Source organism: Panthera tigris, chromosome B2 (assembly GCF_018350195.1).
Source record: "Panthera tigris isolate Pti1 chromosome B2, P.tigris_Pti1_mat1.1, whole genome shotgun sequence".
In the NCBI taxonomy this organism is placed as follows: Eukaryota; Metazoa; Chordata; class Mammalia; order Carnivora; family Felidae; genus Panthera; species Panthera tigris.
The window spans coordinates 96853089-96870035 of record NC_056664.1 but is presented as its reverse complement, the minus strand read 5'-3'; the positions used below and the strand labels follow the sequence as shown (position 1 = coordinate 96870035).

Sequence of the window (16947 nt, the reverse complement as noted above, 5' to 3'; positions counted from 1 at the left end):
ACTCTGCTAATCGGCCTCTTTCTTCTTCACACAGCAATTTTCCTAACAGATGCAATTACATTTGAGAGCTTCAGAGAACAGAATCTTATGTTTTATTTCTTTATTCATCATTTTACAAATGGGATTCACTGTAAAAAGGAAATTGCCTTTGTGGTTCGGTTCTTCAGGCTGGAGTGCTCTGAGCTTCAGTTTTTACACCAGCTGCTGCTGCCACCTTTTCTCTGGTGGGTGAGAACCAGCCAGGGAGGGAGGCTAAGAAATCAGGTAGAGTTCCTTTAAATCCAATATATTTTTATTCTTTGTAAATACAATGAGTACAACCTTTTAACTTCACAAATCAGTTAATTCACTTTGTACAAGAAAAGTTTTACTCATCCTATGATAGTCCAAGTGCTGAATATTTTTCCTCAGTGCTAGTACCTAATAAATCAAAATGTGAAAAGTACAGCAGCTATTTTAAAATGTTTGTTTCTACATTTCCATAAGTATAGATTCATACCAAAGGAGCAGCTTATAGTGTAGGACGGTGTGTGTGTGTGTGTGTGTGTGCGCGTGTGTGCGTGCATGCGCGCATTCAAGGCTTTACTAGAAACCGGTTTTCTGAAAGGCATTGAAGAGTCTCAGGCTGTTAGCATCGGATCAATCAAGAAAGCTTTTAGCCTCCATCTCCTTGGGGTTCCTTCTGGCATCATGTCTCTGTTCATTTACTCTCTGGTGCGACTGACTGAGACACGAGTTCGGACCCCCATTGCCTTTGGTCGCAGCACTTTGTTAACGGGACAGCAATCTGCCTCATCATCCATCTCCACTTTATTTGGTTTGGCTGTTTTAATTCATCCTCCCTCAATTTGCGTTCTTTTAGTAAAGCTCTTCTATTTTTGAGATGTTATCCAACCTGAAGTCTTGGTGAGAGTCTCCTTTTCGTCCACCAATTCCTTTGACAAGGTTGCCTGGCCTATGGTATCAAAGAGAAGGAGGGGGGGGGGGAGAGGGGAAGAAGGGGAAGGAGGGGAAGCAGAAGGAGAAAAACAAAAGAAAGAGAAAGGAAAGAAAAAAGATAGAGAAAAGCAAGTCTCACGGCATAAGCTACCTTTCATTCACTAACTCGGTTCTGAAGGCCACTTCATGATGTATTACGATAGAAGAAAAACTTTTGATAAAACTTTTGATTTAAGACCTAACCATTATTTTTAAAATAATTTCTCCAACATAAAATAGTTCTGAAGGCTGCTGTCTGATGTTATATACAGAACTATATTTGGTTACCCAACATTATCTGCTAAAAAGGAAAAGAAAGTTCTACCGATGTTTCAGCTTTTGAGAGTTCAGCCTGATCTTCCAAGTAAGAAGCAGAATGGCATGGCCTGTGGCAACCTCCCTACTATTCAGCCCCCCTTCCCAGGGCGTGGCTCTGCTCGGGTGGTCCTGTGACAACCCCTTTCCTTCCCAGGCTGCCCTACCCTGGCTGAGGCAGCAGGTCAAAGCGACTGGAACTGTTTTGTGTCAATTGGCATTTTTTTTTTCCTGAAGGCTACACATTCCCAGGTTTATGCTTCCTGAAGGGTTTGTTAGTTGAGGCTTATTCTCCGTGGGTAGAAGTTCATCAGATACTGTCCCATCCTGAAAAGTGGGGACTCAGAGCTTAGATGTCACTGGATTTGTACATATCTGAAAGCAGTCTTGTAATTGGCACGTTGCCGATGGTTTTTTTGAAAAACACTTCTTCTATCGTTGACGGACTAATAGAACGTAAAGCTGGCAAAAGCAACAGGAGTTTTCCAAAGCGACAGGGTTGAGTGGGATATCTGGAATAGGAGAAGCCATGACAGCAAGGTAAGAGCGACGACTCATGGGAATTCGCATCTCATACGTGAACGCACACCATCTTCAGCCTAATTTCCTGATTGGGCCTCTTTAATACCACACTCTACCTGCAACAGAGACCTACGCAGGTGCTACTGGCCCTGTTGTGTGGGTTGAATACTTGAGGCATGAAGAACATAAATGATGCTGCCAAAATCACTGTCTTTACATTAGCAAAGGGGTTGCATTTCATTTGGAGAACAGGGAAGTTTAAGAAATACAGTTACTGGGGTGCCCAGGTGGCTCAGTCAGTTAAGCCTCCGACTTTGGCTCAGGTCATGATCTCACTGTTCATGAGTTCGAGCCCCGCGTCGGGCTCTGTGCTGACAGCTCGGAGCTCGGAGCCTGGAGCTTGCTTCAGATTCTGTGTCTCCCTCTCCCCCTCCCCCTCCCCCACTCGGCTCTGTCTGTCTTTCTCTCAAAAATAAATAAACATTTTATTTATTTTTTTTTAATTTTTTTTTAATGTTTATTTTTGAGACAGAGAGAGACAGAGCATGAACGGGGGAGGGTCAGAGAGAGGGGGAGACACAGAATCCGAAGCAGGCTCCAGGCTCTGAGCTGTCAGCACAGAGCCCGACGCGGGGCTCGAACTCACGGACTATGAGATCATGACCTGAGCTGAAGTCGGACACTTAACCGACTGAGCCACCCAGGCGCCCCTAAATAAACATTTAAAAAAAATTTTTTAAAGAAATATATTGCTAAGTGTAGGTCAAATAATACACTAAAGGTTGCCAGTGTCGAAAATAATCATGGTGTTGATGATAAAAGTAGCGATAACATTCACATTTTCTGATTCTCAAGGCTCCCTCATCAGGCTAGTTCCCTCAAATAAAATGGTTTCCTTCTCAAAGCAATTCTCCAAATTATTATTCAGGCATTATACTTAGTCACTCTCAGGAATAATTCCATCCTTATTACACTGCAAATTAAAGACTAAGTTCTGTTGGGTGGCAGTGCCACCCAACTTTCATGTCAATGAAATTGGCATATAATTAAAGATGTGAGAAATTGCTTAACAATTTCCTCTCTTGATGTCCAACATGCGTCTGTGCTCAGATGTGCAAGTTCGATTTTCTGCTGCCTTTAGATGCCTGTAAGCCACTTCCTCACTGTAGCCCTGATATTTCTTCAGTCAATTGTTTGGGATCAGGCATCCACATACTTTACAGGGAGGTCTCCCTCCACTACAACAAATCACCTGGAGGACTGAGCTCCAGGGACACCTGTCTGTAACCAAGCTGGGTCTAACCCCTGGCCACAACGTGCTAGAAACTGACAGATATCAAAATTCCTTTATAGGAGCTAGGTAGCTGAACACTGCATTTAACTGACCAATCACTCCAACCCGCAAATAGAATCCAGGGGAGAAATTGTCATGGCTGTCTGTTAGCTTTGGGTACCCAGGAGTCCCTCTCTTCCACCTGATGAGAGGCTGATCATTCTTTCTGAGCCTCTGAGGACCCCAATTGGCTCCTTCACGGCCCACCTTCATAATCACCCAGGGACAAGGACCACCAGACCACATTTAATAATGTGGTATGGAAATGGTGGAGCTTAGCTACATTTTTTAAAATACCCTAATCCCATCACTTATTCTCCTTGCTCAAAATATCTTCTATGTTTCCTGGAAAGTAATCCCCAAGACCCCCATCTCCCTTCCCCCTTGGTCATTTACTCTCTTCAACAGCTCCCAGGGTCAGGCCGAGCAGCAAGAACCCTGCATTGCGTACGCAGGGGCTGCCTAGACAAGCCTCTGCCATGTCTGCAGCACTCACCCAACATGCTGGAAGTTTCCTACGGTGAGGAACCACTGTGGGAAATTGTAACTTTCAGAAAGGATAGATTTGGGGGAATCCATAGACCATTAACTCTTGATTTTCTGCAAGTAGAAAATCCACTCACCTACTCACCCATTCCTTTCATTTCCTACTTAGGAAAGGACTGGATAGTCAACAAGAATTAATTGTCTGTTAGATGTCGAGTACTGTACTACCTAGAAACAATAACAATGTGTGTGTGTGTGTGTGTGTATGTGAGTGAGAGACAGACAGAGACATTGAGAGAGTCTGACTAATCAACATTAATTTTTAGAATATAGGGGCACCTGCGTGGCTCAGTCAGTTAAGTGTTTGACTCTTGATTTCGGCTCAGGTCATGATCTCATGGTTTGTGAGATCGAGCCCCACGTTGGGCTCTGTGATGACAGCACAGAGCCTGCTTGGGATTCTGTCTCTCTCTCTGTCTGTCTGTCTCTCTCTCTCTCTGTCCCTCCCCACTCTCAAAATAAATAAACATTTAATAAACAAAATTCCACGTCAAAGCAGTTGTGTTCTTTCAATTAATAATTTCCTTGTTTTGAGGCTGGGGTAGAAGTAATATACTTGTCATTTTCCTAAAATAGACTTCTGTTAATTTGTGGTTTAGCTCTCTCAGGTCACCCTAGGAGAAGCTTCTGGTGCACCAGGCCCTCTCAGGCTCCCCTTCCTCTTTGCTGGCACCTCTACCAGTCCCTCTACTGGCTGTCCCTGCAGCCCTTCTCCCCTGCTGAAGTCCTGCCATTCAAGGACCAGATCACATGTCATCTCCTCCATCACCCAGCCTTTCCAGACTTTCCTCAGCAACTAGAATTCATCTCTCCCACTCCACACTTTGCTTTTTCTCTCTTCTCTGTCCTCAATTGAATGATCACTTCTGCCTACTTCACGCAATGATAAGGGAAAGTGTCTTTTTCTTTCTAGTGTCCCACAATACTCACCAGGAGCCCCTCACATAGCAGAGTACTCAGCAAATGCTTGACTGAATCAGTAAGTGGATATCACATTCTTTCCAGTGTAATGTTCTTTATGCCTCAATGACTATAGATGTCAGAGGTCAGATATGACATACAAGTTCATTTTTAGTGGGGCGGGGGGGGGGGGTAGTGCCCAAATTATGTACTGTTCCATTTTATAATTTTGAACAAGTATTAAGTGCTTACTATACATTCTGAAATTTAACATGGATTTAAATGTTTAAAACCATGGCACTTTAATTTGAAAGACATATACACATGTACTATCACTCAGCACAGGTTCACTGACACTCCATGGACAAGGAACGGTTTTATTCATTAGTTTTCAAAAGAGGATTTATAATAGAAATAAGCAGATCATAGCAGAAGTGGTATCACCCCCAGTGAATACAGGTGACTTGGTATTTCGCCGACCCCTTAGGTGAGAGAGATATTAACTACCTCTACCCTCTCAATGTAGTTACTCCTAGCAGAGAGTCTATGGGCGATGTTGAGATGATAAAGACAGGTTTGCATGGGCTTCCTTTCAAGGTCAATCGAAGAATAAACAACAGTAGCAACTCTTTTCTAACCTTAGATCTACCACAGTCCTAACTTAGGAAGCTAGCAGGATTCCACCAACTCTTTAAAAGCCTTTTTTTTTTTTTTCCATCTTAAAATGGAATCAGAAAGTCTTTAACTCTTGGTGGACTTGTCCATTGGTGCCAGGAGGAGCACTGCTGGAGCTCCAGTGGCTGAGAGGTCCTACAACTAGCCAAGAATATTCTCTGCCAGTGGGCCCTGCTTGGCCAGAAGTTGCCATGACTCAACAGAACTCAGTGGATACCAGTCATCAAAGCCAAACAGCAATCATGATGGGGCTAAAGATGGCCTCTCAAGGATGATGTGACCACTCTCTAATATATCAACTAATATACCACTTTGGCCTTCATTTTTGACCTTTCCCATATCAGGGTCCATTCACACAAATGTGTTCAAATGTTTTGATGGATCAACTTGTTCAGCCAGGACAGCCATAAGGGGTCTGGCAATGCTTTCATTTGGATAATCTAATCTTATCTGCTCCTCTCACCCATCCTGTGCAATAGGTGAGGACACAGACACTAGCTAAATTAACTGGCTGGCAACAGGATGATTAGCCACAGGGTCTGAACTGGCTTATTACTGCCTGCTCACACATTCACAATGGAAGCAATTTTCTTAAGTGCACATTCAAGGCAAACAAGAGTCACCTGGTATGGATGTAGCTGTTGAGGGTTAGCTGAGCCTCATCTTGAAGGGCTGCGATGGCAGCAGCATTCCGGAAACTTCTCAGTTCAGAACCACTGTGTGTAGGAACTAGAAATGAAGACCAGGAAACTGTGATAAGCGACACAGGAAATGCAGACGGGAAAGCAGCTCTCTGGAAATGGATGGCTAGCAGGAGAACAGTAGGGTCCCCACTGTCGAGAATGGGGCCAACCTAAGAGTATCAGCTCCCTTAAAAACAATCACCTCTTTTTGCAATGATCAGTCTGGACTTTGAGGTGGCAGAATTAGGGAGGTGGCAAAACTGTGGAAGGAGAAGAGACAGGGGTTGGCGTCTGCCTACCAGCTTTGAAAGTGACGATGCATTTTAGACAGGCAAATTCGGTAGCATCTAACCGGAGTTGTCTAAACCGAGCCACCACCTCTTGTAAAGCTTGTATTTCAGATATGATCTTGTTCAGCTTCTGGGAATCTGTGTTGTCACCATTCATGCCTAGAATAGAAATATGGAATAAATGCTCTAATATGAAGGCATTTTCATGATTTAATATTGATTTTTGACAGAATTCTGCATATCAATATCTATTCAATTGTCACTCTAAGATATCTGATTCCGTGTAAACTGGCTATATTGTATGAAAGTTAATATAAAATCTTCTCTTGGATGATAACAAACACAGTAATTTGCATTTAAATAACAATGCAAGCAGTCATGAATACAACAAAACAACATTATTTGCATTTAAATATAGATTTATAAATGACAGGTATACTCTATTGTTCAGCAGGAATTTGTTATTCTTTACATGTTGTTCTTTTTTCAGTAATGTATTTTTATGGTAATTTCTACAACAAAGTCATTAAATTGTGCAATTCTTACCAGATACAGCCAGTAGAGTGTTAGCATCAACCGGAATGGCCCATTGTGCTATTCCTAGAACAAACAGTTCTCTCCAAGCATCTTCCAAAAGCATCAGCTGTCATACAATAGATGTATAATATAATATAGTGTGTAATTTATAAATTTATAAACAATTTCAATATGTAAATTTCCATTATTTTAAAAAGTGTTTTAAATGCCTGTCTTGGTAATTTTTCCCCTGAATATTCTAGCTTTCTTTTCTTTTCCGTATTTTCCTTTTTGAAAAGGTGCCTATAGATAAGCACATGCATCTGAGAGTCAGCCATTCCAATTCCCCAAACTTTGCTTCCTCTGGAAAGGGGTTTACCCCTCATTTCCTTGCATCCATTCATTCCTGACCACCTAGAAACTTCTCCAGAGACCCAGGCTCTATGAAATGCCACCAGCAGCTCAGCAGGTGATCCCTTTCATATAAAATGCTGATATTATCAGGGTCGAGGATTAGAGACTAAGCGTGCAGATCTGGGCCCCCATCTTCCTACAAGGTTGGGGGGCTGGGCAGGGAGCAAGGAGAAATCACTAAATCCCAAGAGGCATGCAGGGAAATCAGGGTGTAATTATGTTAATCGGGTTTTGCTGAGTTTACCTCATCTCACTGCCTGATTTTTCTGAGACTCATAAGTGGACAGCATCAAGGTGCTTGTCATTTTCATTCTAAGAAAATGTGCTACTGAATATTTAAAATGAAAATCTGGCTCCTTTTCCAAATTAATATACTGGATTCCACTCCATTGCAGTTTGCTTGTTGTTGAAGGGTTTCCACTGAAGGGCTAAGTGGCAGACAGTAAGTAAATTTTGTTTGTATTAAAGAGTATACAGATACCTGTTTTGAGAAAAAATAGCCAGTGTGCACACATGCACGTGCACACACACATGCACACACACACACACACACACACACACACACAAACACACATACACACACACAGCAAATGGTTAGAGTCAGCCAGTAAACCTGGTCAAAGATAGAACCTAACCATTTTGAAAAAATCTGTTTTTGAAAAATCTCTCAAAAACCAGCCAATTCTGGATGATTTATGTGAAGGGATTTCCTTTTGAGAGCTAAGAGCTGAATTGTGAAGGCTTGTAACCAAAATCACAATAAGACCAAAGGTTTAATTTTGAAAATGCTTTATTTTTAGTTTTATTGCATTAAGTACAGAAAATAATACTTTAAAAATGCAAGGTAAACAATATCTAATTCTGACCATGTCTGAAAGTCCAGGCTATGGAAAAAAAGAACATCCCATGCTAGAAGATTAAATGTTTTGAGCACATTGCTAGGTCTGTCTGTAGGAAGGATGCTTCATATTAAAGGGCACTATCATGCTTTAATTAGGTATAAAATGAATTAAATAAATAAACCATTTGCTTTTAAAACTACTTATTAGTTTTTGGGAAGTTTGTCATTAATTTCCATGAATGTCTGGGTAACAGCCAATGGTTATTATGAACACTTCATTTTCTTTTTTCCCCTCAAGATTAGAAAAATTACAGCAGAAGCTATTTCTGATATTCCTAACAACAAAATTTCTGGCTTTTGTTACAATGTAATTTTTAGCAGCACATACTCTTTCTCCCTCTGAATGTCATTTACAACTGCAGAATTATGCACAATGCCCATGTGTTTACAAAACCTCTAAAAGTACTTAAAGAATCAAGGGAGATCCTAGCCTAGAGTATGCAGTGTACCCTTTAACTGCACATGCTGATAAATTAGTGGTCAAGGCTGTATCACAATGGAAAATATAAAGCTCTGGGACATAAAATACTAAGACTAGCCCTGAAAATATTACAGGGGAATACTCTCATCATCCATTTCTCTCAGGTCCAATATTCTTAAGAAACATCGTTTTATTATCAATTTTAAATATCATTAAGATTTCAAAAATTTGTGATTCAATTAAACAGAGAGAGAGGGAGAGAGATGTTCTTCTATATTTGTTTTTCATAGCCCAGATCTAACTTTCCTGAAATAACATAATTGCATCTCTTAGTAAGGGTTCCATAGCTAGATATTTTGAACCCACAGTAAGAAGCTAGTAAAAATCGTTTTCCCATTGCTGCTAGGAAAGGATAGCTGGCCTTCGTGATTTATCCAGATAACCTCCAGTTTCATAAGGCTGATGACTGTTGTTTTTTACCCAACCCCCTTCCCCGAGAGCTCAGTACCCTCTTGGTCATACCTGGTCCTGCAAAGATAGCGTGGAGAAAGCTGGTACACTCTTAGCCCACTTGATGCTCATAAACAGAAGCCTGGCAGCTGATTCACACACTGACTCTGTGGCCACTTCATACAGATACATTGGGGTCCCATTCACTTCATGGGGGTACTAAGCAGGGAAGAAAGAGGAACACCAGGGAGTGAGGAAACCACAGCTTTGCAAGAAGAGCCAATCTTTAAATTTTCTAATTAGAACAGGGAAGGAGACAGGAATTTGGGTGTTCTGCTGAAACATGCAGTTGCCATTGGTAGATAAAAAACAAACATCTATATCTATAGGCTTTGAGAAATAATAACCGTTGGGAAAGGCCCATTTCCAGTCTTTGGGGGCCCGTTCCTTCCAGAGGGGCATCTGGTTTTTCTGTCCCCTGTGGCAAGTTTTCCTCAGGCTGAGCAAAGTGCCGGGCCTGTCTCCCAATTTAGACAAGAGCTGCTTGCATTTGTGTAAATAAAAATAGATGTGAAAAAAGTATAAATTAATAGGCATCCCAAACACAAATATGCATATGAGTATTTTTAGAAAGGATTAGTATATTATGGAAATATTTCAATTAGACATCTTAATCATTCACAGAGCATTCCCATTCATAACTGACAACATATTCATAACACTACTTTCCCAAGCTTATTATACACATCAAGGGTAAGAAAGCAATATTAAATATTGTGCTTGTGTGTGTGCCCAGGTGTTTGGCTTCCTTGCAGAGTGGGGCTGCAGCTGGCCCTCCCCTTCTCGGCCTGGAGTGGGTGCTTTGGGTAGGTACCAGCTGGAAGCCTGGAAGGCAGTCCCTAGGTGGCAGCCTTTTGAAATGGTTCAGGCTGTGGCCCTGCTAAGTAGAGACTCAGTCGTGATATAAATACATGCATCTCAGAAAAGAGGGAAGGGAGAGTGGAAACTGAAGCCAGATTCCTCAAACTGTCCTAACAGGGTGAGCTCCACACATTGTTGTTGCATTAGGGACCCACAGCTTTGCCCAAGGAAACAGATCCCTGAGATCTTCAACTCAGGGACTCTTTTCTACCAGCTGTAGCCAACTCCTTTTTGCTAGAAACAGAAGTGCTCTTCTAGTCTCCAGAAATACCTAGGTTGTTCAGCCAGGGCTCCACACCAAGGGATTTTTTTTTTTTTTTAACAGGTGCAGGTTCCTGGGCCCCGCCTCAAATTTGCAGAAACAGACTCTATGGGGAATGGGCCAGGGAGTCCACATTTGTAGCCATCTCAGAGAGTGACTTTACTGACCACTAAAATTTGAGCACTCCTGGCTGAACAGGGAAAAGTAGGGAGGGGGCCTACAGCTCCCTGCAGAGCCTGACTCGGCACCGCACCGTGGCCAGGTCTGTCTTTTGCTTGACCCCTCCCCGCTCAGAAGAGATGGGCAGGCCCTTCTCCTCCCTCAGCCAGGCACCAGACTCCCTGAGTCCAGCAGGGACACGAACCTTGGGCGTGGGCTGAGCCAGACTCACGAGAGTCTGCCGCTCCGGGGTGGCGGACACGGCGGCCAGCTCCAAGCCATGCGGCTCCAGCTGCGTGACTGCGGTGAAGAAGGCTGGCGCGGGCAGCGCTGCGGAGGGGAAGTGCGCAGCCGCCCCGTTCTCTTCCTTATGTCCACGGAAGTAGAGAGCCACCTGCTTGCGAATGGTGGACGTCCGAGGCCCCCGCTCGTGCTGCACCGCTGCAGAGACAGACAGATGGACGAATGCCCAGGGATCAAAGACTGGACAACACTTAGCCGCTGCCGCTCTCCCGGGCCAAATGCCCCATCTGGGCAGGCAAGGTCACTAGAGAGGTGAAGAGAGGGAGGGAGAGGGAATGTGTGCGCAGAGGACGCTCTGACAATGTCTTACACTGGAGGCATTAGAGAGCTGAAGCTGAGAAGAGGAGCCGGGCCCCAAGTGTCTGATAATGGCCACGCCTCAAGCAAGACTAGGTGTGCTCTCTGTGGGTTCAGGACTCTTTCCCACCCAGGGTGGTCGCAGGGAAACCAGAAACCTTCTGGCAGGAGTAGTTAGATACCCTTGTATGCGACAAAAGGGAGAGGGAGCATTGCACCCAGCCAGGCACAGCGTCCCTGCACACTTTTCCTGCTCCCCCACCTCCACCCCCGCCGAAATGGCTTTTGGCCTCCTAGGGCGTCAGGAGAAAAAGAGCCCGGGGCACACTGTGGGATGGAAAAAGGGAGCGCCCGTCTTGGAGTGTGCTGGAGGAAGGCAAGGGAGATGTGACAATTACCGCCAACAGTTTAAACAAACAAATTAATTCAGGGCAATCTTCCGTTCGCAGAGCTTGACAACTTGTCAATACACAAGTTCAACAGGTTGGACGCTCCCTCCTGCTTCCTGCGCCGCGGAGGAAGGATCACTCCCCAGTGGGCGCTGTGCCTCCTGGTGCTGCCACCCAGCCCGGCCCGTCGCCAAGGCAAAGTCCTCTCAGCATCCTGTCCTGAGACCCCATTCCTCCCTTTCGGCCCGCCCCCCCGTACCCCCCCCCCCCCCAGTGCAACCCAGGCCAGGCCTGGGGCGCCCTCGCCAGGACACCACCGGGCACGCACTTGGACTAAGCTCTTTGCGCAAGAAGCACCTTACTGCCTAGTTCTTGCTGCGAGAGTTTAAGAGCCTTCTGGGAGTTGGGTGTCAGAGGTACCCCCAGGCATCACCCTGCCTCTCCAGCCTCTCTTTGTAAAACCGAGAGAAGGCCCAGAAAAAGTCCAGATCGCCACAAAGGCCATCCTGATTTTGGAATCTTGAATTAGCAAACAAGGGCTTGAAATTCCGAGTGCTTGTGTCTCTGCCCTCCCTCCTCCGACACAGTTCCCCAGTCCCCACGATCTCCACCCTCGAAGTCTATCCAGACTGCGAGATTCTGCGGGAGACTAACAGGCTTAGAAGTGGCCACAAAAGAGCTGCAAGGAGAGGCTAGAAGAGGTATTAGGATGTGAAGCAGGAAATACCGCGCGTGTGTGCCCAGCAGACTGGGGCTCCCGGGATCGCGGTCTCCGTGGGGGTGGTTATGGGGCACTAGTTTCCAATGTGGCCATGGGCCATACTTGGAGAGTTCCATAGAGTGGGGGTGGGGGGCTCATGCAGAGAGACGGAAGGATATGACTGAAAGTCCGAGGCCAATTCCCAGCATCTGGAAAGATGTGCTGGGGAGATGATTTACATTCATTGGAGTGCCATGTATTTTCTGTACATATAATTTGCTTACTAGTCAACCAACATTAGAGCGATAAAAATCGGTACTGATTACCATCTTTGTTCATGTTGACTTCCAAACACTTCTTCAGCCGACACGCCCTGCACTGGTTTCTGTGCGTCTTGTCCACCGGGCAGCCTCCCTGGAATAGAGCGCAGGAGGTCAGCGGCCCAGGGCCTTTAGACTGGAGACGCGAAGCCGGCGCCAGGTGGAGGGAAACGTGGAGGCGGGAACGGACCCCGCCACGGACCTAGGAGCTGCAAGCCTGGGTCCGCCAGACTCAAAGGTCTTGGGCATGAGCAGGGCCAGGCAGAGAGAGGGCTGGGATTCCAGGGGCTACTTCAAAAGGAACAGCCCCTGACCCTACGAAAGTGGACAAGGAGGAAAAGTCCTTCTCCAAGCAGGTGAAGGGTCCCAGCGCCTGGTTGCCCGACTGCTGTGCTGGAAGGAGCTCTAGAGGGGAACTTCTTCCAGGCGCGGAGGTGGTGCAGCAGGAGCGACACTTTTCAGTACCGAAGACAGCGACCTGGCCCAGAGGCGGAGGCGTCAGAGCTGGGCTGGGAGCAGGCATGCTGGTCGGGGTCGCCGCTATGTCCAGTCTACCTCTTTCTGTCACTTTCTGTCAGATAACTCTCTCCCATTTATTCTTCACTATGCTGTTTCCTTACTCTTGCCGTTGTACCTGAAGCCATTCTTATAACCAGCATGTGAAACTTGTCTTAAAGACTTGCCTCAGCACAGATTCATGGAAACAAAGCCATTCCTGGAAAGTGAGGCAGAAGCCAGAGTGATTAGGAGGGCAAGACCTACGGAGGTGAGGATGGGAAAGGAAGAGTCCAAGGCCTAGGCAAAATCTACAGATGCCCGCTATGTAAATATGACCAGAAAGATAATGTGATGGACTGTCTGACAAAACGATAATATGGACTGAGAAAATTGGCATTATAACTGGGGGAAAAAAAAGAGCTAATTACTGACTTACAAATATTGATTTGAGATGCACGAGAAAATAAATGTTTTAACTAATGACACTTTCTGGGAAACTATTGGCTATTAGAAGAGGAAATTTACAGGGGCGCCTGGGTGGCTCAGTCAGTTAAGCGTCCAACTTCAGCTCAGGTCATGATCTCATGGTTTGTGAGTTCGAATGCCATCGGGCTCTGTGCTGACAGCTTGGAACCTGAAGCCTGCTTCGGATTCTGTGTCTCCCTCTTTCTGTTCCTCCCCCGCTTGCACTCTCTCTCTCTCTCTCAAAAATAAATAAAGATTAAAAAAATTTTTTTAAAGAAGAGGAAGTTTACAGAGAAAGTTTCTAATGGAACTTCAGTGTTCATTCAGTGTTAGGTGTTATTACTGAGGGAACTTATACATAGATACATATAGTCACAGCTACATATGCATTTTATACACCAAAAATACAGAATAAGTTTGGTGCTCTTCTCTGTTTATACGACTTGCTACTGTTACATGTACACTGGGAAGAAAGAGAATATAATAAATGCATTTTATTTTGCTTCATAACCTAAAAAATTCATATACTCTGAATTTGGAGTATGCACACTTTCTGAAATAGCCCTTAGGAAAAAATAACACACTTGAATATACTTTTTTATGAGATCCCACCCTTCTGATTTAAAATATATTGAGGTAATATTTACAATAAAGGTGGGGCAGAGGTTCATAATAATTTCCATATGTTTTAATTACTATTAACAATAAATTAGAATATTATTTATCTAATCTTAGAATAAAAGAGATAAAGGAAATAATCTTTGCTTTCTAAGTGAATTCTTTAGGGCAACTTTGAGGGCCAGTGTAATAGCTCAATGTAAAGAGGTTTAGAGAACTTGTTATTAAATGCAGTCATATATCTATCCTCAAATGTCATCTTCCTAGTATTCTGATAAACAAGCTAATGCAAAATCGAAGCCTTCATTTGTTCTTAAGAGTGTCTTGAAATCAGATCATATGTATATAAATATCTGAAGCTTGAGAGAAAGATGAGTGCTTGAGCTCAGCCCATTTATTCTCTCTGTAAGGAGAGGACACCAAGCCTGATGAGTCTATTATCAGTCCTTTACAAGGACTTGGACTGACATCAATATGTTTGAATTGATAGCCAACCCCTTTGAAAATATCAAGCATAACATCTGAGATTTTGATTCCCCAATTCTGTGCATTGCATAAAATTAAAAGGTAATTTAAGTAGAAGCCTGCTCAAATCTGAGGACCCACAGTAATCTCATATTCCTGTGGGGCTACAGGGATACAGCCCTGCATGTGTATAATGTGATGTGTCCATATGGTGAGCTAGAAACTGATACAGAGCTGTGTACCCAATAACAGGTAACAGGGCTGGAGTTCAAAATAACTTATCCAAATGTAAATATCATCATGTTTTTGTTGATAATCCAAATCTATTGGAAATTAATATGAGCAGACATAGCTTTAGAAATAGAATAATTCACTAGCAGCAGACAATATTTGTGTATGTATACACATATATAAATATTAATTCGTGAAGATGTTTTACCATTTTGGTTACCAAAGGATGACTTCTGACTAATACTTTCTCCAGGATCTTCTTGGGAGTCAAAGTGGTGGCTCTGTGCTGAGGGTCTGTGTGCCTGGCTGAGGAAAAGGCAAAGTGTGGGGCCAAAAGGCTGATCTCCTTGAAATGAGCCTATTGCTGAGCTGGGAACTGAGTCAGGGGGTCCTACTTGCTCTTTCTGGAAGCTTTGGCTCACTCTCAGCCCATGCTCTAACCCCCTTGTCTCTCTGGGATAGTTCTGCTTGCTCAAGACCAAAACACAACCAACCAGGCACATCTTCTAAGCAGAGAAAGAGAAGACATGGGAATCTTGGAGAGGATCCAATTTACCTCTTCCTTGAGAGTCTTCTTTTCCTGTGCACTCTGCCTTTTCTGTGACTCTGCCTAGCTAAAGTCACATGGGTGCTGAAGCCCCACTGACCACTACCAGAGCAGTCCTGCTACTCTGAAGTTGAAAGGACACAGCCCTTCACAGGGCAAGCCCTCCGTGTTCCAAATGGTCATGCTCACTTTGGGTGGCAACCTTGACTGAGATGCTTTGTGCCTTTTCCTTCTACCATGGCAGGCAGTGGTCAGGTCACTGAGCTTGGGTGCTGCTAGGAATGTGGGTGGGGTGCAGGCAACAGAACATAGCCTTTCTCCAGATTGCCCTTGTGGTTTAGATTCTGAAGTTCCTTAGGTACCCTCCTCTGACTTCAAAGCCACTGGGTGTGGGCCATACCCTGTGTCAAAGTGTGTCAAAGGATTGCAAAAAGTGGGACGTGTGTGTGTGTGTGTGTGTGTGTGTGTGTGTGTGTGTGTGTAGGGAGGAGCCGGGATTTCAGATTTTCCCCTGCAAACTCTGTATCTTCCCTTAGCTCTTCCCGCCTTTCCCACGCGGAAGAGCCTCTGAGCGTTGAGGCGGGAAGGAGGGAGAGGAAGGGAGAGGTCAGAGCTTGGTCTCTCCCCAGCAGCCTGGAAACTCGGAGGAGGCCTTGGCACAAACAAAGAAAGGGGAGGCAGCAGACGGAAGCCGGGCGGTGCAGCCCTGGCCGAGGTACCTGGTTTCCAGATTTGCAGACATACGTCCTATTCCTTCGGATACTCCGTTTGAAAAACCCCGAGCAGCCGTCGCAGGCGTAGACCCCGTAGTGTTTCCCCGAGCTGCGGTCGCCGCACACTTTACAGGGGATATCTAAAATACGGCCTGAAATCGCAGGAAAGACAGGGAAGGGGGGAAGGGGCGAGAAAGAGAGGAGGGCGGAGAAGAAGGAGGAAAGGGGAGCGGGAGAGAGAGATGCTAAGCAATCTGACCTCTGAAGGGATTAGCACCGAAGCTGCGGTAAAAGCAAATAATGAAGTGATTTTATAGCCAAACTTTTTTTCCTTGAGCAAGTGTCAGTTTCCTACAATGAGCATTATTCATGCACCGCTACATGTATTTGGGTCTCTTCTAATCGCTGAGACCCATTTTGGAATAAAAGATTACAGCAGGCCGGGGCGGCAGCACGGCCGCCGCTGCCTTTCTGCTCCGCGGAAAGTTTGGCCGCGTCCCTCCCCCGCTCTCGCATTAAACAGAGAAAGTTGTTAGCGCGCGAGGAGACAAACTTGAAATGTAAAAGGGGAAAGAAGAAAAACAAACACGGCTGGAACCGGGGATGGCAGCTGGAAGGCAATCGAGTTTTCTCTGAGCTGCCGGGCGGTTGTTATTATTAGGATTATTATTGTAATGCTAATACTAGGATTATTAATGATAATAAGGGTAGTGGTAATTGCCCAACTTTCGCTTTACCTATTTTAAAAAATGCTTAGTGGATCGCTTTTGAGAAATTATTTCTTTTAGGAAAAGAACATTTTCCCCCCAAAGTAACTAGGACCGGGCTGGGCAAACGAAAGAGAGTGACGCGTGTGCGATCCCTTAGCAGGTTAGCGCGGGACAGCCACCCCCTTCTCCCTCCACTCCCCAAGTTCTTCTTCCTCAAAGACCTGTCTCCTCACACTAGATCTCGGTTGGGTCCCTTCCTGCCTGTTTTCCACCATTGTGGGAGGCTGATATTTTAAAGGATGTAGCTGGTTTCTCTAGACTGTCCTCCACCCTTACTGGCCTCGACAGTCGCCTGGTTTAAGAGAACTTTCCTTGGAATCTCCTCAAGCCTGGGGTGGCCATGGA

The 16947-nt window shown here is 44.9% G+C and overlaps 1 protein-coding gene across 1 annotated transcript; it reads right to left on the bottom strand.

Annotated features, from left to right (window-relative positions):
* Positions 1-170: 170 nt before the first annotated feature.
* On the bottom strand, positions 171-16348 carry NR2E1 (nuclear receptor subfamily 2 group E member 1). Its single transcript, XM_007078796.3, has 9 exons — positions 16267-16348; positions 15839-15984; positions 12302-12389; positions 10492-10727; positions 9017-9163; positions 6789-6885; positions 6252-6401; positions 5893-5998; positions 171-1805 (listed from the first exon to the last, which is right to left on the bottom strand). Exons 1-9 carry the CDS (start codon positions 16346-16348, stop codon positions 1643-1645), a joined length of 1215 nt encoding a protein of 404 aa, XP_007078858.1. The 3' UTR covers positions 171-1642.
* Positions 16349-16947: the final 599 nt, after the last annotated feature.